The sequence below is a fragment of the Gopherus evgoodei genome, chromosome 2 (assembly GCF_007399415.2).
Source record: "Gopherus evgoodei ecotype Sinaloan lineage chromosome 2, rGopEvg1_v1.p, whole genome shotgun sequence".
Taxonomy (NCBI): Eukaryota; Metazoa; Chordata; order Testudines; family Testudinidae; genus Gopherus; species Gopherus evgoodei.
The window spans coordinates 53,406,052-53,433,206 of record NC_044323.1 but is presented as its reverse complement, the minus strand read 5'-3'; the positions used below and the strand labels follow the sequence as shown (position 1 = coordinate 53,433,206).

The 27,155-nt window shown below is 42.4% G+C and overlaps 1 protein-coding gene across 1 annotated transcript in view; it reads right to left on the bottom strand.

Moving 5' to 3' along the window:
• Positions 1–27,155, bottom strand: part of SCIN (scinderin) — a 115,765-nt gene that overhangs the window by 73,307 nt on the left and 15,303 nt on the right. The window contains exons 3-4 of the mRNA XM_030550678.1: positions 26,150–26,311; positions 6,520–6,669 (exon numbers count right to left, since the gene is read on the bottom strand). Of these exons, the coding sequence (XP_030406538.1) occupies positions 6,520–6,669; positions 26,150–26,311 (312 nt within the window). The remainder of the gene's footprint in view (positions 1–6,519; positions 6,670–26,149; positions 26,312–27,155) is intronic.

Sequence of the window (27,155 nt, the reverse complement as noted above, 5' to 3'; positions counted from 1 at the left end):
TACTGTTACACCTTTTTGTCAACTGCCACCCTGATTACATTGCCCTCATTACCACTACAAAAGGAATTTTTCCTCCTTTGGTATTCTACTGTTGAGAATAGCCCATTTCCACTTTATTTGAATTGTATCATTAGCACCGACCACCCACTTGGTAAGGCAACTCTCATCTTTTCATGTACTACAGGGATCGGCAACCTTTGGGACATGGCTCACCAGGGTAAGCGCCCTGGCTGGCTGGGCTGGTTTGTTTACCTGCTGCGTCCACAGGTTCACAGCTCCCACTGGCCGCGGTTCGCCGCTCCAGGCCAATGGGGGTGGCAGGAAGCGGCGCGGGCTGAGGGATGTACTGGCCACTGCCTCCCACTGCCCCCGTTGGCCTGGAGCGGCGAACCACAACCAGGGGAGCCGTGATCGGCTGAACCTGTGGACGCGGCAGGTAAACAAACCGACCCAGCCCGCCAGGGTGCTTACCCTGGTGAGCTGTGTTCCAAAGGTTGTGGATCCCTGATGTACTGTGTGTATATACCTGTTGTCTGTATTTTCCACTCCATGCATCTGACCAAGTGGGTTTTAGCCCACAAAAGCTTATGCCCAAATAAATTCGTTAGTCTCTATGGTGCCACAAGCACTCCTCACTGTTTTTGCTGACACAGACTAACATGGCTACCACTCTGAAAAGTGATCAATATAGTTAATTCAGGCCATGTCTACCCTAGAGGGTCTATAGCAGCATAGGTATGGCACCGTAGCTGTGCCAACACAACCCCATAGTGTAGATGCTACCTACAATGACGGAAGAGGTTTTTCTGTCAGTGTAGGAACACTACCTCCCCAAGCTACAGTAGCTAGGTTGATGGAAACATTGTACATTGTCTACACTGGAAGTTACGTAGCATTGCTACAGCACTCAGAGTGTGGATTTTTCACACCCCTGAGTGACACAGTTATGTTGATATAAACGTTAAGTGTACATCAGGCCTTAGCTAACTTTTTCTAATTCAATGTTCAATTTTTTTTTACTCTGTAGATTGACCAGCACAGCACAAATTTAGAATATTCATACTTAGTTGTGATTGGTCAGCTGAGTCACATGGTACTGTTCTTGTTCTTCAAGCAGAAGCACAAGCTCTGCCAGCATAAATAGTAAAGTTTGCCTCCCCACAAACATTAGTACTAGTAAACTCGATCACTAAGGTTTTCAAAGGCTCCTAAGGGATTTAGGAGAGCAAAGCTCACTGAAAGCCCCTGGAAAGTTTTTCAGGTTGGGGAGAACCCGAAAAACCCTGACGGACAACTGATGCTTAGACTTAAGAGATTTCTGCAAAACTACAAAAAACTACACTTGTGCATTAAGCCAAACACAGGGCATGGCTTTCTCCAAGAGGCAAACAACTAATTCCTACAACCCAGGCAGCAATTCTGTTGTAAATTCTTCATCTATATTTGCATTGCAAACATGTACTTATATAGCAGCAGCCTGGCATCTTATCAGTGAGAAAAACTGCCTACCAGAATAGGATCTATTTGCGAATGTTCATAAGCAACAGAAAGAGTCATGTGCCCACATCCAAGGGAGAAAAATCCCTCAGGAGTTCCATTCTGGTACAGGATCATGAGAATCTCACCTTTTCCCCAGCCACTCATTTTATAATTTTTCTTTTAGGGAAATGGGTAGCACCTTCCTCTGCTCCAGCCTATGACACTTCTGTGGCACCAAAGTAAACAAACACATTGATGTTTCTGATCTACTCAACAGCATTAGGGGACTGTTATGAGCAGAAGCATGGGCACTCTTTCATGGGCAGCAAGGGTAAAACACAAAGGATCAAACAAATAGACAACAACAGGGGACAGACGCTTAAAGAAGGGAAGAGGAGAGATGGCCTAGTGCAGCGTTCCTCAAATGCGGGCAGTGTGGCCGCATGCGGCCACAAGGGGGTTTTCTTGTGGCCACAGCCTCCTGGGCAGTGATTGGGGGTGGGGGTGGAGGCAAAGCAGTAGTTCCTCCCCTTGGGATACAAGGACGGGTTGAGTCCTGCCCCCTTTGGAGCCACAAGTGCCAGAGGAGCAGATAGTCAGTGTGAGTTCCCTACATTCCCAGGGGCAGTGGGGCTCAGGCTTCCAGCTTCAGGCCTGGGATGGCAGGTGGCAAGTGGCAGGCTCCAGCCACGGGCTCCAACCATAGGGCTTTCGGCTCCAGGTTTTGGCTGTGCAGCAGCGGGCTCTGTTTCCCTGGCCTCTGGATTCACCATCCCCCTCATCACCCCTGCCCCCCACTGCTGCCCCCAGCCCCTCACCCATCCACCCCATCACCCTTGGCCCCCGTTGTCTCCCTATCCACCTCCCCATCCAGGGCTTAATTTGTCCCCCGGCTTGCCAGGGCTGAGTAAATCTGCTGTGAAAAGTGGCATGTATATATTTGTAAATATCTAGCTCTGAGGCAATGATGAGTGATAACAAGTCTGCTTCTCTGAAAAGTGATATTAACAAATATCACTTTTCACAGGAGCAGACTTACTAGCTAGCAAATCTAAAAAACCCAAAACCACAACCAAAAAAACAAAAAACCCAACAACAAAAAAAGACCAGAACATGTAAAACAACTTATGTGTGATTCTATTCTGTTTAGATCCAGTACAGAATACATTATTATTATTACTATTGAGTGTTCAAATAAAACCCCTATATAAATAACTATAATTTGTGCATATTTATTTGTTTTTCCTAAATTAATTATTTTAGGGAAAATTGTCATAGTGGCCACTAGCAAGATTTGGTGGCTGCACTTTAAGGCTACCAAAAAAATTATGGTGAGAACCCTTGGCCTCGTGGCTATATGGTAGCACATTTCCCTAAAGTTTGCAATGACTGGAAGGGCTATGGAGGCACTGCAGACGCAGCCCCATATTTCTTTATAGAGACAACACCCCCATCCTTGCCGCCTGAAGTACTGCCCACAGAACTTCCCTGGTACTGCTGATCACGGGAGAAGACTTGCCACAGTCATGAGCAATCAGAGCAATAAACACTGTTCACTTAACTTACCAATAGTCTCCTACATTAATATTTACCTTAGTAAGAAAGGAAAAGCAGAAACTTTCCCTCCATCGTTGCTGGGCAAGTAACAAAAATCATTATTCACCAATACTTTCCAAGACATGGAAATCAAAGTACAACCTTGGCATTTTCCCTGTCCTTTTAATCATCTGTCTAGGTCACTATAGGTTCCAGGAACTTTACACAAGTTAATAGAACCACACAGTTGAATGAGGGCTTTGTGATGAAATCCAGGTCCCAGCCTGTAACCTCTTCCACCCACATAACCCCATGGACTTCCTCAAAGATACGAACACCAGAGTTACCGACTTACCGGTCAGCCAGATACCCTGTGAAACTGGAAGTCCTCAATCAGGCAGCAGCGCAGCCAAAAAAAAAAAGGAAGCAAATACTGTACAGCCTACCAGCTGGGATATCACAAAATTATGCATTCCTGAGCAGCACAGTGGAGCAGGTAGGTGACACTTCATAAGCGCCTTCAATGCCTTAATGATGAATGGGTGTAACTTTTCCTTTATAACATATACTATGTATTGAGACCTGAGCTAGTTGAAAATGAGGGTGGGGGCAGGGGTGAGGAATTGCTTAGGGGATGGGAACAAATTTACTCAATTTCAACCAGGTCTAGAGTAGATGTTTAAAAGTGGGGGAGGGGGAGATTTGTCATTTTTCCTTCTGAAATGCAACCCCCCTTTCCTCCTCGTTTTCTGAATCTTCAATAGCTGAAAAATGTTGACCAACATTGTGATCTGGTTACAGTTCACATACTAACCTCCTAACACATTTGTTTCTAAACCAATTTTTCCCACTCCGTCTTTTTTTTTTCTCCAAATGAGAAAAGGAGCAAAAAAGTTGAACATAAAATAATTCTTCAGCAAAATGGAATACGCACATTTAATTTCTGGTTTGGAGTGTGTTCTCCCCCTTGTTATCTGCGTGAAGCAATACTAATGGAGTGTGCTTGAAGACTGTTTCTACTGCACCACTGTTTTGTCATGCTGATTGTAAGTAATAATTGTTTAAGCCATAGAGCAGGCCAGGTTCTGTGCCTTTCGTCCCTGAGGCAAATTAGTCATACAGACTCCTTTACATGATTCATTAGTGCTGTGTTACCTTAGCTGTGTCTTAGCTGTGGTTAATGCTGTGTGTTTGCCTCTGAGTGAAAGTGCTAGAGGTAGGCAGTGTAGGTAGTTTCAGCTGAACTAGATAGGTTACAAAGTGAAAACCTTAAGGATTTAAGGCCAGGTCTATACTACAGAATCACTCCAGATTAACAACATCATTCATTAGTGTGGATAGCGATATTACGTAGTTCTATCAACTTAAATACTGGTGTAGACTAGCAGCTATGTTGGCGGGAGAGCTTCTCCCACTGACATAGCTATCCCGTCTCACAAGCCTCAGAGTTACAGACGCCTCGGAAATGGAGGCTGCAGCTCTGAAATGGTCTGTAACTCTGAACAAGACATTACAGACTCCTGCTATGGGGCAGTTGGGACTGCAGCTGTAGGGTTGGTGTGTGTGTGTGTGTGTGTGTGTGTGTGTGTGTGTCACAGTACTCCAGGGGGTATGGGGGGGAGAGTCAGGGTTTCTGACCCTAGGGGCCACCAGGGTTCCCGGCAGTGGGATCAGAGCTTCTCCCCCTGGGAGCACCAGGGCTCATGGATTTAGACCTGGAGGGAGTGCTGGGGATCGGGGCTTTAGCCCTGCGGCTCTGCTCTGGGTTTCTGCTGGGGGGTGAGGGGTGCACCGGGACTCTAACTATGAAGGGACTGCTGGGGCTGAAACTGGCACTCCTCTCACAGCTAAAACCCTGAGCCCCGGCACCCTCCACGGTGCTGAAACTGGGAACAGAGTCCCGGGACTGAAGCCCTGATCCATGGTGTTGTCCCCCCCACCCCGAGCTGAAGCCGGGAATGGAGCCGTGGGGTTGAAGCCCTGAACCCCAGTGCTCCCCCTGGTCTAAAGCCCTGAGCTCTGGTGCCCCTGCAGGGCAGAAGCCCCGAGCACCTCCTCCACCTGAGCCCTGACCCCCCAGACACACCCTGAGGCTGCAGCCCCAACTCCCCAGGGCTCTGCTGGAGCGTGGAGACAGCCTACAATGGCAGGCACTTTCAGTGGTTAAATGAGACTGAGACTACATCAAACCTCCGAGCAACTAACCCCCAGTGTAGAGAGTGCTGGATCAAATTCTTCCATCAGTCAAGCTACCACCTCTTGGGGAGGTGGATTACCTACACCAATTAGAGAACCCTCCCACTGGCACAGGTCGTGCCTACACTGAAGCGTTACCGCAGCATAGCTGCGGCACCGCAGTTGTGCTGATCTAGCGTTTCAAGTGTAGACAAGCCTTGAGGCCTGGCCTACACTTAAATTTAAGTCAACATAGGGACATCGCTCAGTGGTATGTAAAATCCAAACTCCAGAGTAACTTAGTTATGCCGACATAACTCTCAGTGTAGACGCAGCTAGGTCAACAGAAGAATGCTTCCATCAACCAAGCTAGTGTCATTCAGGGAGGTGATGTTACTACACCAACAGAACCTCTTCCATTGGTATAGGCTGTGTCTACACTATGGGTCATTCTAGGACAGCTACAGCACTGTAGCTATGTCATTACAATCCCCAGAGTGTAGACGTTATCTGACTCAGCTGATAATCTTTTTACGTATGTACACATATTCAAAGTGTTATATTTAAACATCTCTGTGTATGAAAAATAACTTTGCCATATATAATACAATGGGACTTACTCAAGTCCCGTGGGCTAGCTCCATAGTACAAAAATATTTCTAGTAGCTGTCATGTTCCAAAGCAATGCACAAGGACCTTTGTCCTCCCTCCCAAGTCCTTCAATTTTTTTGTTACGCTCCCTTCACCAGTTCTCTGACAAGCTTTTCAAGGCACACCCACTACTCATCTCTCCCCTCCATAAACCTTCCCACAACTCTATATAGCTCTGATCCTGCACCATTGAGGGAGCTTTGCCATTGACTTCAAAGAGCATAGGACCAAGCCCTATATGAGTATTGTTTATTTAGGAGAGGAGAGGAATAACTTTCTAGGGAAACTTCTGGATTAATTTATGTCTGTAGAATGGAATTACTCAACTGGGATTTGTTCAAGACACAAGGGCTAATATTCTTACATTTCCAAAAAGGGGGCCATGAAAGACAGCACTTAAAGGGAGTTAATCATCTCATAGCACTATGCTGGGGCACTGGCTCAGTCCTGACTGAGGGGGGAAGAGTACCTAGCAGCTGTTATGTATACAGCACTCTTACGACAGAGCAATGAAGTTGCTGGGTGTCCGGTGAGGATCTCCTCTATGTAAAGACTGGGTCCAGTCCTGCTTAGACTATGAGATCTGATGACATATCCTGAGGTGAAGTAGTATGGCGGCAGGACATGCCCAGAAGTCTGGATAACAGTGTATTTGAACCAGCAATACATTTACAATACCTTTGTAAGTTCTCTTGGCTCACTTCCTTCTTCTACAACAATTAGCTGAGATCTTCCATTCCTCTCATTGTCCCGAATGCCAACAGCAACTTGAGAAGCCTTCAGACGCTCAAATTTATTGCATGTTGAGCCACACCACTGGTAGATTTCCTAGAATAAATGAGAACAGATGCTTCAGCCATCAGAATCAACATAGGGCAGAATTATGAAATACTTTAGAGCAGTTACTAAAACACAAAGGGTCAGACTGTCAGGTTGTGTAAATCAGCACAGCACCATTGAATTTAATGGAGTTACCCCAAATTACACCAGCTGAGGATCTGGATCAAAGACTGTTTCCATGTCACATGGACTAGTGCCATGACTGAAGTATTCATGTAGCCTCAGTGTCTATGTGCTAGGGCTTGGATTTGGTTCAGAAGTGCAAAAATCTGGCTGTTTATCTGAAGCTTATCTAAACAAGCCGAATCTCTTGAATTTCTTCACAAGAAATTTCTTTCCCAATCTCAGAAATGAAATTTCTGGCACTTCTTCTTCCAATGAGGAACACTCAGAGTTCAGCCCCTCATACAGGACTGTCAAGGCTAATTCCCCACTCTGGCACTTCGAGTGCAGAAGGCGAGGGCCCGCAAGGATTCTAAAAATTAATACTGGCCACTCCACGCTTGTATTAAACTCCCAAGGTTACAGCTTTTCTCTGATCTTGGATTGGTAGATGCTGCCACTACCCAAGTGCAGGACCCCTTTGAGAGCACAGGAGGGCGTACTTGGGAATTCCTTCCTGTGAGGTACTCTCAAGCCGTTTCACCCCCTGCTACATTTGGGGAAGAGCTGAGAAAGACAAGAAAAAAACAGGAAATCAGCTGTTGTCACCAGCTAATTAAACAACATGTGCACAAACCTCTTAATACACAAAAGTCCAGTTCTGTTCTTAAAAAAGGTAAATTTTATTAATTAAAAAAAGGAAAGAAAATACATCTGGGAACTCAGGCTATTGCTAGATTTTAAAAGAGCAACTACAAGGATTAAGCACCAAGAATAGCTTTCTTGAGGTCCAGCTTAAAGGCTACAAGCAAAACAAAAGCACCTGGGGTTAGCACAGAGGAATCCACAAGCCATAACGAAATAAAAGGAATAAACCTAATCACATATTCCTAGACATTTCCTGATCTACTTACATATCTGAGGTTTTAAATGAGTAGTTTCTAGGTATGATACTGATGATTTTTTCATACCTGGCCCAAGCTTCTTACAGCATAGCTCCTGCTCTGTCCGTCTCTCCCCGGGAGAACAACAGACAGACAGACAAAAGAGGAGTCTTTTTTCAATTTTAAAAAGTTCTAGCCTTCCCACTGGCTCTTTTGGCCAGGTGGCCACTCATTTCCTTTTACCTATGCATAGCAGTGAGACTTTTTAATGCTTTACAGGTAGAACAATTAGAGAACAGCTACTAAGAGAGATTTTATAGCTACTGGCTGGCTGGATATCCATAAAAGGGAGCCCTCATCCCCACCCCCCCTCATTTATCACAGGGACTTTGACAGTTCTAGTTCTGATTCCAGCCAGAAACCAGAGCCAAAGAAACCTCACCCAAGCATTTCAGAATTTTGAGTCTGGTTCTCAAAAATGGACAAAAGTCCTTCAATTTGATCTGTTAATTCCTGTTTTGGGGACCCTTCATTTTAGATTGCTATTCTCGTGTAGGCCCACTCCTGCTTTGACACATCACTAAAGTCAGATTCACTCAAAGGCATTTCCAAGACAGCAAATGCATATTCGCCTTCAATAAAGCTCCTCTGAATTGGAGAGTTTGCTCACCACCGCTCTGATCCAAAACCATGTGAAATCAATGCAAAGACTCTTACTGAGCTTAGGTCAGGCCCTTGGCAGGCCCTTCCAGGATCTAGTTATCACTATGGGGATCCTTCAGTTGACAGTATCACAATGACTGACATTTGTTTAGAGCATTTGAAATGTTTCACAAGTCAGATAATCTATCCTAGCTGCAGACTATGTGTCGGAGTAAAGAAAACAGATTTAGGTCTTCGCAGTACTTGCTGAAAACATAGGCAGAATAGAAAAGGGTGAAGAAATTCTGGAGGTTGAACTGGAAGGAGCTAGTCAAAAGGGAATTAGTCAGTTAGTATTTCTAGTTATTTTTTTCATTTCTTTTTGGACAGTGTTAATTTGAAAAAAAAAAAAATTCAATAATTCTGCAGGGACTCCAATACAGTAGCAATGGCAAAAACCACACAATATACACATCACATTTTTAAGAACAAGGATCATCACTAAATATTTAATATTTTCATCTTTCAAAAAGGAGGTTAAACAATTGGCTGAGCAGGCTGGTGTCTCTGGATATAGTACAAATAGTAAGAGATGCACTGTTCGTTGGTACTTTCACAGGTAAATAACCTATTTGTAAAGTTTAGGTCAATAAAATAAAAATAATGTGGCCTAAATCTTTTATCACAATTTTAAACTCTTCCTTGCAGACTGCCTCTATAACTCCCATGCAAGAGTGGTAGTCACATAAGTGTTAGTTTCAGATATGCAGGTTATGAAATATTGCTTCTTCGTGCAAGTCAATGCAAGTGCCTTCTTGTAAATGTTAACTTGCTGTGTGTAGAACAGGCAGTAGATAATCTACTCTATGGCCTGGGCTACACTATCGGGGGGGTTGAACTAAGATACTCAACTTCAGCTACACTATTTGCATAGCTGAAGTCGAAGTATCTTAGTTCGACTTACTTGGCTGTCCTTATGGCGGCAAGTCAACTGCCCCCCCGCCCCCGTTGACTCCACTTACTCCTCCTGCCGAGGTGTAGAATGGGCGTCAATTAGTGGATCGATTTATCACGTCCAGATGAGACATGATAAATCGATCCCCGATACATCAAACACTACCTGCTGATCTGGCGGGTAGTAGAGACATACCCAAAGCTTATTTCAAATGTCTGTCTTTGACTGATTCAAGGAGACTAAAAAATATGCGATCTCACAGCGTAGGTCCTAGTCCCTTCCCCACCAAGTGGTTACCCATGTTTGGAATCTGCCACCAACCCAGCTGTTGAAGACTATCATTAAAAGTGGAGGTAAACTACAACCAGAAGCTCAAATCTGGACCTCTTCAAATTTCAGGGGGCTCATTTTTGAATCTCTATATCTTTGAACCTGCCTTTATAATTTTGATTCTAGGCCTGAGTCAAAAGCAGATGGGTCTGTTTTCCCCACTCTGGTTTGGATGTGTCCTTTGTGAGCTATCCACAATCTGGGGCCAAAATCTTGGCTTCAAATTTGGCTAAATCTAATCTGATTCAAATAGTGCCATCTTGACTAATCTTTAAAACAAGATTTTGTTACGAAGTATTCTAAATCTGTATCAAGAGAAGTCAGATGAAGTTATTGTTTAGAAATGTGCTACACTGAGTATAGGTAGGCGTGGAAGGATTATACTTTTATTGGTAAATTTCAGTAAACGTCAATTTCACTGTACACAAAGAAACATGAAAAAATGATAAAGATAGGAGGCAAAGAAAGAAAAATGCTAGCTGAGATCTTAAAGTTTGATTTAAGGATATTTACTTCTTATATGTTTGACATGTGATGTTTACAATTTGTGTTTTAGCAGTTACAAAACTTGAACTTTTTGAAATCAATGTCTACTGTCATTAAATAACTGACTCATTCTGTGCCTGCTTCCCATATTTTCTTGCAACTGTGTACATTTTAAAAAAATGATAAAAAGGAAAAATGCTAAAAACAAACATTTATATGATCCAAATTATTCAAAAAAATTGAATTCTGCCAAACCTAAGTGCAGAATAAAAACCATTGCAAATCCAATCTCATTTACCATATTTTTTTATTCAAAAACAATCACGCATTACCACAAAACTAAGGGTGAGATTAGGAAATCAGGGATGTCTCAGAAAGACCATGTAGCATCCATTTAATTAACCCCACTCAACAAATGTAGGCAAAACATTTACCAAAGCCAAAAATATTAGAAGGATGTATTAAAAACATAAATACTGAACAAGTAAGGTGAACCTAATGAATGACAGAGAAAAGACACTGGGACTTAGTAAGCATAAGGTAACAACCAATACTGAGAACAAATATTTTTTTCTTTGTATCATACTGCATAAATTAACACTCGTTGTAAACAAATATGACAACCCATATGAAGATATCGGGCGATCTCAAATGGATTGTTTAGTGTTGTTTTATTGCTCATTCATAGTATGGAGGAGAGAGAGAGAGAGAGGAGCTATAAACAAGATGTCTCTTCTCAGAAATCCTTCGCACACCTATAACTCCATTCACCGTTTTATTTTCTTCCTAAAATCTCACACACAGAGCTATTCCAGTTTAACTGTTCCATTTGGATACTCTGTTCCAGAATAAAATTGATTTTATTCCAGAATAATTACTTGGCTTTGTGAATGGAGTAATTATTGTGGAATAAAGTCACTTTTTTCTGGAATAGTGTCTGCATGGAGAGTTATTCTGAAATAGCTATAGTGGAAAAGTTTATTTTGCAATAGCTATGCCAGTCAATTTGATCAGTTTGTAAACAGGGCCTAAGTGATGGATGATCTCAAAAGACTCAGAATTTGGTTCTGAGAAGCACCCAGATGTTCACTTCTTTATCAAAATTCCTTAGAACTGGCAGAACCCCAACTGGAAATCTTTTAAGAAGTCACACCTGCAAGATTTTTGGTACTACTATGAATTACGCAGCAAACCCTGAAAAAAAAATATAGTCTCCATTTCAGTACTTCTGGTTTTCTCACAAGAAGCAGAACCATGGAGGTCAAGGTAATCAAAGAGAGAAGTAACCAAGCTTTTTGTGAAACTTCAGTAAAGGTTTGCTTTAAGTTTAAGTGAAAGATAAAGGAACTAGAATTTTATCCAAACTGGTTTTCCCCCTGATCTGTTTCTCATGTATACTCGCATTTGAATTTTTTTTCAATGGCTTCCTAAATTCTGCAAAGGCTTTCTGTGTGCATATTTATCTTTTGTTCATATTACACTTCTGCAGAAGTGAAACACTCAAACACATATTTCAGGTTTAGTTTTCATTCTCATCTTGGCTTTTCTCTTTGTTGCTCCCAATTTAGCTGATTTCAAACATCAATGACACACGCTGGGACCACTGAAGATGTATCAGCAATAAATAAGAGTTCATTATTTCTCGCAAGATATGGAAGCAATAAGGAGGAGAAACAAATTATGTTTCTAAAAAATTAACTGGAGAGATTAAGGAAGTCTTGCCTTATCACTGTGTGCTTTGCAAGTTCAAAGAATCTCTCTCTCCAGTACTTTCATTAAGGTAAAAGTTCACCAGGTTTCTACTACACCACATGTGAGTAATATTCTTTGCACCTTGACTCTCTCTTCTTAAATAACATTACCTAGCTGTGTGAAGTCCAGTCTTGGAGGATGACTGCAGCTCTATAAATATATGCTACAATATTAACAATATTGACACTGAGCTGTCCATATGCATTAAAAAAATATGGCCAAGATTATCAAGTGACTAATGATTTGGTGTGCATCTTAATGTATCTTAAGGGGGCCTGGTTTTCAGCACATTCTGAAAACCAAGCCCTTTAAGACTGAAGTTAGACACCAAAAATCGAGGTACCCTTAACTCACTTTTGAAAAAATCTTACAGCCCCGCAAGCTCAACTCAGCTGGACACAGGCCACGTCGTGGGTGTTTAATTGCAAGGTAGACATATCCTAGGAAGCCAGCCTCCATCCTGCACAGTATATCCTTTTCATCTGCACCCACCTGCCTGAATGGATGAAAATTTGAGGGACGAGCAGTCATTAGGACTGCCCCAATAGAAAGGGGGAGGAAAGCACTCACTAGGGGATGCAGGGATGCACATCCAGAGGTTCTAGCCACCCATTAACCAGCTGGGGAAGGAGGGAAGCAAGATTGGTGTTCTTTCCCTCATTAATTTAAAGCTAGCTCAGGACATTGAGGGGGGTGGTGGGGAAGGGAGGCTTTTTGCTCTATTTTGGAGCAGCAGCAAGGTTACTTTTTGGGTTCCCCAGATCCAGGATTCCTAATTTCCGCCCCCGCCCCCCGGATTTTTTAAATTCCCAGCTCCAGGATGCCAGGACAAGGGAAGAATCAAGGCAGCTTCTGCACCCAGTAAAGGCAACATGTGAAGAGAAAGTAGAAGCTCTGGGACCCCTCTTTCTGCTTGCGGGGGGTGCACCCTGTCAGAGAGGTCTTTGTCCTCCACAGGGGTTGTACTCCTGGTACCCTAAGCTGGCAGCACAGCCTGTTGAAGAGAAGAAGCCATGCTGGGAGGGGGGCTGATGTGTCTGGCTCCAGGCCCTCAGGGCCTGCAGCTGAGCCTGGGCACACTGCTTCTGCCCCCCTCCATCTGCTCACAAGAGATAGGGATGTGGGCCATGCTGCCACTGAGGGTGCCCGCTCCAGGAGTTGCTTGATTGGGACTCGGCCTGCTGCTGAGTCCCCTCCCTTCCACCTCAGCTCATGGGGTAGGGGGTACATCAGGGCCCGCATGGTGGGGAAGCTAGTGCAGGGATTGCCTTGGGCCATTCCCCCACTCGCTCAGTGGGATCCAGCCTGTAGCTGCAGGGCATCCTGGGATATGGGGTAGGGAGCAGCACTGGCTGCCTCTCTGGCAGTGGTCCCTTCCTGTGCTGCCACAGCAGGAGGCTGTTGTGCTTGGGGGAAGAAAGGCCACAGAAGAGGACAGGGCTTCTAGAGGGAGTCTCTCTTCTCATGGCCTGGAAGGGGCCAGTCCAGCCCTCCCAGATGCATTAAGGGGTGGTTGCCTCTGAGGTGGGTGAGGGTTTCTTTACGTAGTTTTGCCAGGGCATTGTGGGCCTAGGCTGGCTGCCCGTGGGGAGAGAGATTCTCGATTGCCACAAGATTTCAGAGCAGAGAGCCCTACTGGCATGGACCCAATGGTGAGAAAGAGTTACTGGAGGTCGGGAGCTGGAGGATGAACACTTCATGACCACTGCTGGAAATGCTCATCTTACAGTAGTTAGTGAATCGGGTGATGGGCACCTCTCCTCCAGGCGGGAGCCCAAATCCCTTTCACAGGGGTCTGAGTCTGGAGGAAGCGAGGATCTCAACCTGACTGAAGTTGATTTGGAGGATGGAGAAGGCGAGACTGTCTCTGGGTTGTGCCTCTCTCTCCTTTAGCCAGCAGGGAGGCCATCTGAGGCCTCTGGATTCCAAGAATGGGGGTCAATGGCCCCCAGTAGGGGAAAGCACTGGCTGTGGTATGCTGTGCACCATGCCAGATATAGCCACCCAGATCTCACCTACCTTGGCTATGCTACCTAACACACAGGCTTTGAAATGATTTGGCAAGATTGTTGGCCTTGGTTGCCCAGATGGAGGGGCAATGCTGTCACAGGTTTGGGGTGGGATCAGTGTTCCACAGTGGGCCACTAGGCTACCAGGGCAGGAGACGCCCTCATCCCCCGATCTCCCAGGAACAGCACACCCCTTGGGGCTTCAAGCACTGTAACATTTTCTAACAAGGTATAAGTGGGTGATGCAGGTGCCAAAGCTCAGGGATATGCTGAACCTGACTGGCCTGTTGGGACTCATTTATCTAAAGTGGCAAAGGAAAAATATGAAAACCAAGGAAATGTTATCTAGGATCTTATACACTTGTGCTTCTAGTCTAATTAGTGTGTACAGAAAATTAAATATGAATATAATTTATAATACTATTCCATATGTATGGCAACTTATGTGATCCTTTTCAATTTCCATTGTTAAAAATCACTGTAAGGCACAGTCCACATGATGGACTAGCAGCCTCCAACTTCATTTACATGGATTCCGTAAAAGATGATTGCAAGAAAGCATAGAAAAACATGTTAGTGGGTTTTGCAACCGTTCAGTTTTACAAAAAAAACTATGTGATTCAATTTGAAATTTGTGGAAGAAAACAATATGACCATAAAAAAAAAAAAGAGTTAGCCCTGGATTGTCGAGCTTGTCAATCAATTTTCAAGTTTTAGAATGTTCTTAGTCAAGTGAGAGGCCCAGGAAGAGGTGAGGGAGTTCACATAGGAAATGAATATATTAGGGACCAAGCTAGTCCAGTAGATAGTCAGAGTCTTATTCTGAGCCTTTCAGCGGTTAGCTAGGCAACCTCAAGCAAGTTAGTCACTCTATTTCAATTGAGTCAGCTGTCAAATGGATGATACATACTGTACCAATCACACAGGACTGTTGTGAAAATTCATTTGAGTGTTTACGTTCAAAGTATTATTTTTTACTACCTCCATCTAAGCAGCAGAATTAGAATATATATTAAAATTCATGCAATATAAAACATTGTTTATAGGAAAAATGTTACATGATGAACTTCAGGTACAGGATACATAATTTAATAGAATTTACTTAAACTATTTTTAGTCTTACTTTACTAGAGTTATTCGGAACTGGAAGGCTGACAAATCAAATATCTGTTAGAGTGAAAATAGCCTTCAAATGCTCACTCTTCTCAAAACAGTAACTTAATTCATGTGTAATTCTTATGCTATACCTTGTTGATTTTTCAGAAGTCCATTTCTGAAACTATATTAACAGTCAGCTTGAGAGGAATCAAAGTGACTATGTATGTTACAGAGCTGTGTTTTGTTACTAGTATGAATGGTGCTTTATATCCATTTCTATTATATACTTCCAACATCACTGTGGGACAAATTATCTCCTTCCTCACATTGCTGAGCAGCTATTCACATGAGCAATTTCACTGAATTCAAGTCTATGGGACTACTTGTGTGTGTAACTGGTCACCAATGCATGCATGGAGGTCATATGCTAAAATAATGAGAGATTCAAACCCTGTCCTGGCTGATGCAGGCAGGAGATGCATGGCTGCTGTCCCATGTTACATCTCCTACCACAATCCTCCCAGCGAGGGCAGGATTAGACTATTGTCAAGTGTAAGAGTTCAAAAGGCTGAGTCAGGCCTCTAAAAAAATCATGACTGACTTTAAAATAACAATTTGAAAAAAAAAAATTGTTGAATTGTTTGTTATTTGCCTTCTGGTTTCAAGTTTAAGGTGAATTGGGTACAGTTTTCCTCTTCTCTCCACAACCGTGCGCTGTTGACCGCACTTATGTACTGACCAGTGGGTGGTCTGGCCGCAGGTACTTGCCACCAAACCTTCCCCCTTGGAGATGCAGTGGCATAGGAAACAGGTCCATATTTCTAGTGCTCTCTCTGTCCCTGCTGCTTTTGCGTGAAGGAAGCATCTAGCTCCTCAGGATAAAAGTTATTTACCTGTATTGTACCTGTTGTTCTTTGAGATATGATGCACACAGAGGTGATACATGTGGGGGGAGGGGGCATTCATGGTCACGTGCCCCTGCTGCTGCCCCCACTATCGGCAGGTACAGGTAGTCTCTGGATGCGCACATGTATTCCATGTAGGTGTGTGTGCCCCCAGTATCCTGAAGCCAGGGAACTTTGCCTAGCAGTACCCATAGGGGCAGCGCTTATTCCCTATGGCCCTAGCCCCTCCTCTGGGTATATAAAGGCGGCATTGCTCCCATCCTCCCTCAGTTCCTTCGCACCAAACATCCAAAAGAAGGACCTCAGTGCAGAAGGGATGGAGGATGGGTTGCAGAATACATGTCTGCATCACATCTCAAAGAACAGGGCAGTAGCCATGTTTTCTTCTTTGAGTAGATGCAGCCATGTATTCCATGCAGAAGACTCACACAAGCACTACTCGCAGGAGGTGGGACTCAGAGTCTATTTAAACATGGACTGCAGGATTGCCTTCCCAAAGCTTGCATCTGATCTGGAGGTGTAGTAATGGACAATGGTTTGTAAACATGTACAGAAGACCAAGTGGCAGCCCTATAAAATGTCCAATATAGGAACATCATTAGGCCAGTGGTTTTCAAACCTTTTTTCTGGTGATCCAGTTGAAGAAAACTGTGATGCCAGTGACCCAACAGAGATGGGAATGAGGGGTTTGGGGTGTTGGAGGGGCTCAGGGCTGGGGCACAGGGTTGGAGCGTGGAGGTGACAACTGCGGGTTGGAGCCAGGAATGAGGGGTTCAGAGTGTGGGAGAGGGCTCTGGGCTGGGATGTGGGAGGGAGTCAGGACTCTGGGCTGAGGGTGCAGGCTCTGGGATGGGGCCAGGGATGAAAGCTTGGGGGGCGGGGCTCGGGCTGAGGGTCAGGATGTGGGAGGTGGTCAGGGCTCTGGGTGCAGGCTCTGGGGTGGAGCCAGGGTGAGGGGTTTGGCAAGCAGAAGGGGACTCTGGATTTTGGGGGGGGGGGGCTCGAGGCTGGGGCAGGGATTGGGGCACAGGCTTACCTCAGGTGGCTCCCAGTCAGCGGCTCAGCTGGGGTGCTAAGGCAGGCTTCTGACCTGTCCTGGCACCATGGACTGCGCTGCGCCCTGGAAGCAGCCAGCAGCAGGTCCGGCTCCGAAGTGGAGGCAAGCAAGTGGCTCAAGCCTGCAGGCACTGTCCCCCAGCTCCCATTGGCTGGTTCCTGGCCATAGGGAGTTGTGGAGCCAGTGCTTGGGCGGGGGCAGCACGCTGAGGCCCATGGCCCCCCCACCCAGGAGCCAGACCTGCTGCTGGCCACTTCCAGGGCACAGTGCAGCGTCAGAACGTAGGAACTAACTTTCTTCAGCCAGGCACCACCGATGGACTTTTAACGGCCCAGTCGGCAGTGCTGACTGGAGCCGCCACGACTCAGTGCCTTCAATTCCACTACTGGTCATGACCTGCAGTGTCTAAACCAGTGGTTTCAAAATGTTGTCAGGGTCCTCATAGAAAGAGTTTATGCCCTTTGGGCAGATGCAATCCGAGCTATTTTGTATGTTGTCACAGTATAGCCAGGGTGCCAAGGACAAAATGGAGGATGAAGTGCTAGAAACTCCTGGAAACACCAGAAAATACTGGAAAACTCCTGAACTACTGGAGACTGAGGTACTGAGAGGCAAAGCAAGACTGAAAACCCACTGATGTGAAACAGTCGGTGCTGGTCCCAGTTTCTTCAGTACTAGACTCAACGGACCCCTCCCCCAAGGCCAGAACTGGAGTTGATGCTATGGGCTCTTGCTGACCTCAGCAGGGTACTAGTAAGTGGTTAGATGGCCCTGTTCCATCCGCATGTAGGAAGGAGTATGGTGCTGTCTGTACTCCCCGTAGATGATGAGGAAGAGTCTACCTGAACTAGGGAGTGATCCTGATTAGAATTACAGGACTTCTTCCTCACTGCATCAGAGGGAGAATCAATCCTCCTCCTCTTGGGGAAATTGCAGGGTCCGAACACGGTGCAGCATCACTTGCCAGTTCCACAGGTGACCGCCAATCACACGAGGGCCTCGGTGTCTATGGCTGAAGCAGTACCTTCCGAAGCAGGCCATGAGGCCAGCTTAAAGTCTCTCAACACTTGTATCCTCTTTTTGAATGACTTACAGATGGAGCACTGTTCCTTAATGTGTCAATCACTGAGACACAACAAGCACCTCTTGTGGGGATCACTATTGGGAATGGCTTTCCCCACACAATGGACAATGCTTGAACCCTGGTAAGGACATCACACAAGACAGCCAACACTAAACTAAACCTATGGTTCTACTACAGTATGCAACTAGGAATTAGTATCCTGGGTTCTTCTGACTGCTAGTGACATGCTGAGTGACATGAGTTCTCTGTGCCATTTGAAAGAATGATATAGCAATACTTACCTGCTAAACAAAAGTGTTTGAGGCTTGATTACTCACAGTTTGCAAAGAACTCTGAGATCTTAAAATGAATGATGCAAACAATTATTACGGGAGAGAAATTATGAAAGCACATCCCAGTGCATCCATTTCTGGCTCTGAATTGGGTATGGAGTTATTAACAACAGTACAGGCAAAAACAAACACTTGCTCCATTAAGAGCAGGTTTGGTATGAATTTTTCCCCTCGTCTTTCTCCACACACAGTGCACTTTGTATTCAGTTGGCACCCTGTCCTGATTAAATGCAAATGAAAATATGTGCACTGTTCATGTACTATAAAAACCCTAGCCAGGGCTAAAAGGAGAAAAGCTAAGAAAGCCAAAAACAAGTGCAATAAAAATTCTAATAACTAAAGTAATTTCACAGCAAGGGCATCCAAGGACTGGTGTATAAAGTTTTTGTTCCATAATCTGTTTTGCCAAGTTCTTAGTATCTATCGAGCCTATATCTTACTCTTGATACTGCACTGATCCCATGCTAGTCAGCGATAGAGACTTTTTCTCCCCTACAAATGACAGACCACTGAGCACATTACACTCCCCATTTCAGTAGTTTCAGCAGCTGCATGATAATTCACAGCAAAAACAGATGCACTATACTGCATAGAAAAAACCCACATTGGACACTATCTTTCATGGCTTCTTTAAACCTCACCTTTTAAAGGCTTTGAGATTAGAGTTTAAATAACACAAGTTGTAGAATATTTGGAGTAAAAACGTGTGCTCATGGAATGAGCAGAATTAACTACTGTGAGAAGTTGATAAGGAGGAATTGAATAAATTGAATGAACAGTTTTCACTAGCTGCTTTTCCATGTATACCCTCCCTGTGGTAAGTACTATTTCCAAGCCTTGTTCCTTAAACCATAGATTGTTCAGTAACCATATGCTAGGCAACTCAGAAGTCACATGTTCTGATCACTTAAATAGAAAAGAGAACATGAATGTCTGGCCCCTCCTCTTTGAGGTCAGATGCAGTAGTAGAAACAGGCCCAAACCAAAGCTCCAGATACAGACAGCCCCAGACTTTGGGGAAGTTTGGATCCAGATCCCAACTTTGCCTCTCTGTAGATACATACACACACAGAACAGCTGTTCATTCACTTACTTACGTACAGAAAATTTGGTTTAAATTTTGTTTTCTGTTACACCAATAAAATCCCCATTGACTTCAAATCCCATGTAATAAAACAAATCACATAAAATTAAGCTAGGTGTTGGGGGGGGAGGGGATGGAGGAGCCAGAGTTGGCCAATCAAGGTATGTCTATACTGCAATTAGACACCCACGGAGAGCCTGTGGGACTCGGGCTAAGGGACTGTAACTACACTGTAAACTTTTGGGCTCCAGCTGCAGTCCAAGCTCTGGGACCCTTCCACCTCGTAGAGTCCTGAAGCCCAGACTCCAGCCCAAGCCCAAACATCTATACTGCAATTAAACAGCCCCTTAGCCTAAGCCTCTAAGACCAAGTCACTGGCATGGGCCAGCTATGGGTTTTCAACTGCAGTGTAGCCATTACTCTCAATTACATGAAGATTACTGAGGGTAGAATATGTTGCCCTTAGTTTGGGCAAAAGTAAAAACAAAATATATATACACAATTTCAGTCTCTGTGGTCTTTTTAAAAAGAAGTTTGAAGGAAATTGCAGTGCCTGGATTAGATTACACTGGTATGCAGGCAAGAATAACCACAATAAGATATGTAATGGAAGATCACATCAACTGGACCAAGGGGACATTAACACTATCAGATTTTTGATCATCAAATAAAATGACACTCAGTAACCTGTTTCCTGCGTGATATAAAGCAGAGTGATTTTCAAAAACTTGAAAGTAATAAAGTGTAAAATATTTACATTACTTCCCACTAATTTTGCAATGTGTTCCAGTCCTTCCACCCCTACCTCATCTCACTTCTCTTCCCTAGGAGAACAGCTGTGTTTTCATCACATGTTGGCTAGTGCAGGTTAGCTAATGTGAGATAAAATTCCAGTGAAGATAAAGTGCTTTGCAGTTTTCACATTTGTCAGCAGGTCAAGGCACACCCCCATAGTAACTCGTGTGAAAGCTACAAACTGCCTTGTCTTCATTTAGGATTTTATCTCAGGCTAACTACAATTAACTAACATGATCTGGACACCAAGTTTTTTTTCCTCCAAGTGAAAGCATACCATTTTAGTTTGACTGGCTTTTCTATTTTCCTCCTGTGTTGTTTTTATTTTCTGAGACTCCCTTTGAAGCTGTCTTTTACAAAAATATGGGTTTCATTCCCCAATCCCTTCACCTCCCTACCCCCAGTATTTTCTCCATTGTTAAATTTGAGCACGTTAGAGTCCAGGGACAAACAGACATCATAGCCCTCGTCCAGACTAACCCGCAGCATCGGCGGGTTAAAATCGATTGCTCGGGGATCGATATATCGCGTCTAGTCTGGACGCGATGTATCGATCCCCGAGCGCGCTTACATCGATTCCGGAACTCCATCAATCCGAACGGAGTTCCGGAATCGACACGGAGAGCCGCGGACATCGATGCGGCGCCGTCCAGACTGGTGAGTACCTCGATTTTAGAAATTCGACTTCAGCTACGTTATTCTCGTAGCTGAAGTTGCGTATCTAAAATCGATTTTAATTCCTAGTCTGGACGTGGCCTCAAAAACCATCACTGCAATTCCCCTATTGTTGGTAAATCTCCGCAGTGAAGCCTAAGACTGAATGGGAATGAAATAGAAAGAAACAAAAACTGTAGAGAACTGAAAGTATCAAAGAAGAAGGCCAGATTGAAGCCAGAGAGAACTTCTGAGGTGAAATCCTGACCCTAAAAAATAAAATGGGAGTCTTGCCATTGACTTCAGTGGGTCAGGATTACACTTTTGAGAGGTTGGGCAAGAGCGACTGATGTTACAGCCAGTTGGAATATACACAAAGGCTCTGCAGACCCCTACACATGACTCTCAGAGAGTCTGATAAAACACATCCCCCTGTTTGGGACTTCACATATTCTCTTCTTGCTCATGTATGCTACGATTTATTAAAAAGTTGAGAGTTACTTTTTTCCTGTGAAAGGATAAATGGCAATACAAATTGGGTCTCAAGTTTAGGTTTTGTAAAAGCCTGTTTTTACAAAAGTAGAGACCAATAGAAATAGTTCCACTTTTTTTTTTTTAAAGTTTCAATAGAACTAGTTTTAAAACAAAATTCCATCACCTCACTAAACATCCAACTTGAACACTGCAACCTCTGGAAGTGGAAAATGAAGATGACTAAATACAAAGCATGAATTATGTCATTGTTTTTCCCCTGTCCCAAAAGAGAAACTGCAAAACTAACTGAACAATCAGCACAAACAGTGAAGAGTAATTTGGATTTTACCATTTAGTTATGTCATGTGCTTAATCACCAGCTTTCCACTAGCTCATTTACACTGTCTAATGAAGGTAAGTATAAATAAATATATTGATACCGCAGAATGCTCTGATTTTGCATGGTTATTGTGGGCTATTTGGGAAGATTTTCCCTATTTAAAATTACTTATTTGCTAAGTAATGCACATTGGAAAACATAATCCCAACTGTCCATACAAAATGATGAGGTCTAAATTAGCTGGTACCACTCAAGAAAGATCTTGGAATCATCATGGATAGTTCTCTGAAAACATCTGCTCAATGTGCAGCAGCAGAAAAATAGAAAGCTCTTCACAAAAAGCTGACAACGTTAGTAACCATTAGGAAAGAGATAGATAAGAAGACATGAAATATCATAATGCCTCTATATAAATCCATGATATGCCTACACTTTTGAATATTGTGTGCAGTTCTGGTCACCTCTCAAAAAAGATAGAATTGGAAAAAATACAGAGAAGGGCAACAAAAATGATTAGGGGTATGGAACAGCTTCTACATTTAGGGAGATTAAAAAGACCGAAACTATTCAGCTTAGGGGGGAAAAAAAAAAAAAAAGATACTGAGGGATCACTCAATGGAAATTAATAGGCAGTAGGTTTAAAACAAACATAAGGAAGTACTTTTTCACCCAATGCGCAGTCAGCCGGTGGGATGTTGTAAAGGCTGGATTATGACATTCTAAAGCCCTAATTTATGTTAAGTGAAAGCGGACCCATACCATTAAAAAAAAAAAAAGGTTATTATTTTCACAGAAAGGACATTGAATATATATAAACATGAAAGCTTTATATTTGCATATATACACAGCTGAAGTTATAAAAATAGAATAATAATCTTCATTTTCAGCAGCCCTCTCTGTAACAATGACATGACAGAAATAAATTTTAGACAAATTCTTCGAACTAATTGCGTATGTAAGTAAAGTAGAAGTAAACAGTATAAAAAAATACAAAATAAAAAATACAGTAAATAATACAATGTATCAGAAGAGTTCTCAGGACATTTTTCTTCTCTGACGAGGCACCTAAATTGTGGAATTCCTTATCTGAATATGCAATAAAACTCTTAGAGGATATAAGACGGCAATAGAGGATACATGATGCACATAACCCATAGGCTTAAAGTTCAACTATTAGTTATGGATATGAATTACGCCCAAGTAATAAGCAAACCATCAGAAAATTGTATGCAAGTTGTATTTTTCCAGTAATTTGATTTGTTGTGTTTTTATAGAAGGTTATTCTGAATTACCTAGCATTGCTACTAAAATTAGTAGCAGAAAATTTTTATTGAAACCAGTAAAAAATTTTTTTTACTATATTATGAATAAATTATACATATACCAAAAAGCTGTGTTACTTTACCAACATATTTCTGTGAAAGTTAGTGCTATGTTCTCACAGGAAAACAAGAAAGGATATACAATTTTTTTACACCATGAATACGGGAAATTATCCTCCTTTTCATATGAATAAATGAAAAAAAAATTGATTAATTTTGTTAGGGAAATATAAAGATTATCCAGACTATATATAAAATATATTTACAAATTTTTATTCCAATTTAATTTTCACTATGAAACAATGAATTGTTGGGATTTTTCTTTTGCCATACTGTAAAAATACAATGTATTATGCATATATGTGTTTTATAAGTCTATATAAGAATTTTTACATAGCATAATACATATAATAAAATATTATCTTGTGCACTCCAAACCTGCCAAGCAGAAAATCCCAGTCTTTTCTAGGCAAACATCTCTCTTCACATTCACTTCTCTATCCTGTATCTCCCCCAGGACCACTAATTAATCTTGAGTGAACACCTGGGACACACAGAGTGACAACAAGCTAGATGTGCAAAAGAGAAAAAGAATTTACCAGAAAAAAAGATTGGTAATCTCTACACAGGCATTGAGAAAATGAGAAGAAACCAGCCTATGTTCAAGTAAATATAAATTATATATGCACATGGTGGGCAAGTTATTTCAAATTAAGTACTCAGAATATTTTGATATCTATGTATATCTTCCTTCACTTCTCTCAAAACCCTCTATTTACCCTTTTATCAGCATTCTCTGATATTTACTATGAAGGTTCCCGAAACTGACGGAGGGAAGCCAACACAAAATTTATCCTCCTCAAGATCCACTGGACTCAAGTCCATAAGATCATCACCTGGAAACTCACTCATGTGAGGCATGGATAGCACATGAAGCAGAAAGCGGTGTGCACACTAAAATACACAGTGGTACGTATGTATAGATCAAAAGAAGAAAGAACACACTAACATATGAGCATGAACTTGGCAGGATTGCTTCACGACACTGCCGTCTCCGACCTCACATTTTCTCTGATTTTATCGGCAGTGATATTTATTTATTTAAATAAGTTATGAAGGCATGGTCAGAATTTTTCCAGTAGCAGCTGGTCAACGAAATGCTGCCTTAGGTGACTAATAGTATTTCTATGAGTAAGTCTGCTAATTTTACAAGCGCAATTATTGTTTTTTTCCCTCAGCCCTAGCCCCTCGCCTGTCAATAATGAACAGTTAGTTAAAGGTAAGGGTATTTGTATAGCCAGATGTGCATATTTTTGTCATATTTGAATGAAAATGTCTATATTTAGAATCTTCTTTTTCCCATGTCTCCTTTATTTATCACAATCGGTTGATAAAATTTGAAATGGAGTCAGTTTTTTATTTTTTAGAGGCCCCTCATACTGCAAGGCCCTAAATTGTAGCTTAGATAGTTTATACCTTAATCCAGCACTGTTCTGACTGCTAATTACCTGGAAGTGTGCAGGAGTCTTCTGCATGTGTAGCACCACCACCACCAAGCATTTTCCATTGCAGAGATATTCGCTGGGACTTCACATCTATGTTTCACTCTAATACTGTCCCTTGCTCCAACTATCCTTTTTTTTGGTAAGCTTTGCTTTCCCTAGAGTAGAATGTGAAAGCTGCCGTACACTCACTGTACATTGTCACAGTATCCCTCGTCATCTACCTTCTGGCTATCACAATTATATTGGAGAGTAGAATCCCACTTATGGGACTCATGAATTTTTCCCAACCAAATCTATTTTTTCACATTTAAAAAAAGTGACAGACGTAGAAATGAGATTTAGGTCCCTTTTTGCTTATATTACACACATGCAGTTTGTAAATACAATCAGAAAAGTGATTAGGGCCTATACAAGCGTCCCCAAAAGGGTCAGGTCTATATTACCTAACCCAAGTTGCATACCCAGCAGAGGTATAGGATTCTCTTTTGGAGTAAAGAATCAGTCAGGTTTCTAATGTGAGTTTAGACTCAAGATCTCCTGCAAAAAGGAGAGTCCAGTTATTTTCTTTCATGTGTTCTCATACCTTAACTATGTCAGTGTCAGTTATGTGAATAAGTTTAAACTGATGACAATTGATGTAATGTTTAACTAGTATGGATTACATCCCAGGAATTTGTTTTAATATAAAAACATTAAACTACAATTCAGACATTAATTCCATGAAGACGACATTGTACTAGTGCAGATAAGATCTGGAAACACAGGCAGACTTCTGTATGGATATGCAATTATGGAATATAAAGAGGAAGACTTCTGCTGTAAATCAATCTGTTTATTTTCACTTGAAAGCCTCAAGGTAGAGGACTGTTTCTCATAATCCCCTTCTCCTGTCTCTTCAAAGGATCATGTTTAAAATAGTCTCAACTCTAAATGAACATTGTTTACAAGTGTCTTCTGAATTGAATTATAATTGGTCTCAGATTACCTAAACAGTTCTACAGCAAGCCTATCATTTTTTAATATATATTGTAAGCTTGTTATGATAATTCATTTCACGGTTATGTTTCAAGTGCATTGTTTGTACAGGATAAATGAAAAGAGATAATGAATATTAAGATCTCATTTAAGGCAAAAACTGTGTCATCATTCCATACATGGATTTCAACTCCAGTATTTTGCCCCTGATATTAATAGGCATCATGCACACAGGGAAAGCAGAACATAGGAGACCAAATCCACATATAGTTTGGAGAATGCAACTTTAAAATGTATAACCCTGGCAAGACAGGAATGTCAGAAAGGGACCTGGGTGTCATTGTAGACAACTCAATAAAGACTTAAGTAAAATCCCACTCATACTGACATCAAGGTCTATGACATCAGAGCCTTCAGTAACTAGGAAGACTGGGTCCTAAATCAGAATCTGCTTATACAAGATCTGATATTGGTAAAGAAAATAAAACTAACTTTCTAAAGTTAGCCTTTGTGAGTCATATATCATAGGACCTTCAAATCCTCATGTGATACTACATCAGCTTGGGTCTTTCATTCAGTTCATGGGACCATGACAAGATCAATTAGAGAGACCATTCTATCATTCAGACCTTAGGAGGGATGTTGCTGTTATTTTTCAAAGATTTAGTTCTATAAAAACTTACAGTTCCGAGATCAACAATGAAACAGTCTCCTTTGTTGAAACTGGCCCAGCTGAGAGGAACTTCTGTAGCTCTCACTACCCTCCGGCCCTTAAGATGCAGAAGCCTCTGTGCACTCAAGTCGTTAGTGACTACATGTTTAAATCCAGATGCAACACCACCTGCCTAAATACAAAAACAAATACGGAAACTTTGATTAAGTTTGGTTTGCTCTCCACAGCAGTATTGAGACATTAGACATGTACAAAATGAGAGATATGTGGCATACTTTCTTGGGATTACCAACACTACTGCAGCCCAGAAGAAAAGAGACAATGGGTCAGATCAACCCCTGCACTTCTGTGAACAGAGGGGATGCAGCTGTAATTCAGATGCAGCAGCGTGTGGCACTACCACAGAAGGGATGGGTGTCAGTATCATTACATCCCTTCCCCTGTTCCTATGGAGACCCTCTGAAAGCAGGAAGCAGAGAATGGCACTGGCTGCTCTCTCCATCACTATTCCCCACAACCATGTGAGGAAATCCAGCATAAGGTAATGCTGACCCAGACTGTCTGGGCAGGACCCAAGATGGGAGTTCATAGGGGCTAGGAGGAGGTATGGAGGCATAAGGCCTCTGCACAGATGACTAGAGATGGGCAAAACTCCCTCCTAGCAGGTGAAAAAAAAATGCAGATTTGGAAACACTAAAATGATCCGAGAGTTCATGTTGGTTTTGCTCAATAATTTCAAAAGAAATCTAAAATAATTTTTTTTAAAGTTGAAACAAAACATTTGAATTTTTTTTATTCAAAATGAGTTTGGTTCAAAATTTCCTTTAATTTCATTTTTTTTTTAAAAATCAAATGTTAAAAAATGGTCAAAAATCACAAAACATTCTTATTTTTTTCAAAACAAAACATTTCGTTCCGACACAGAACAAACCAACCAACCATATTTTATTTGAAAAAATTCATTTTCAGTTTGACCGAAATGACTGATTTTACAGAATTGCCAGCACACCAAAAAA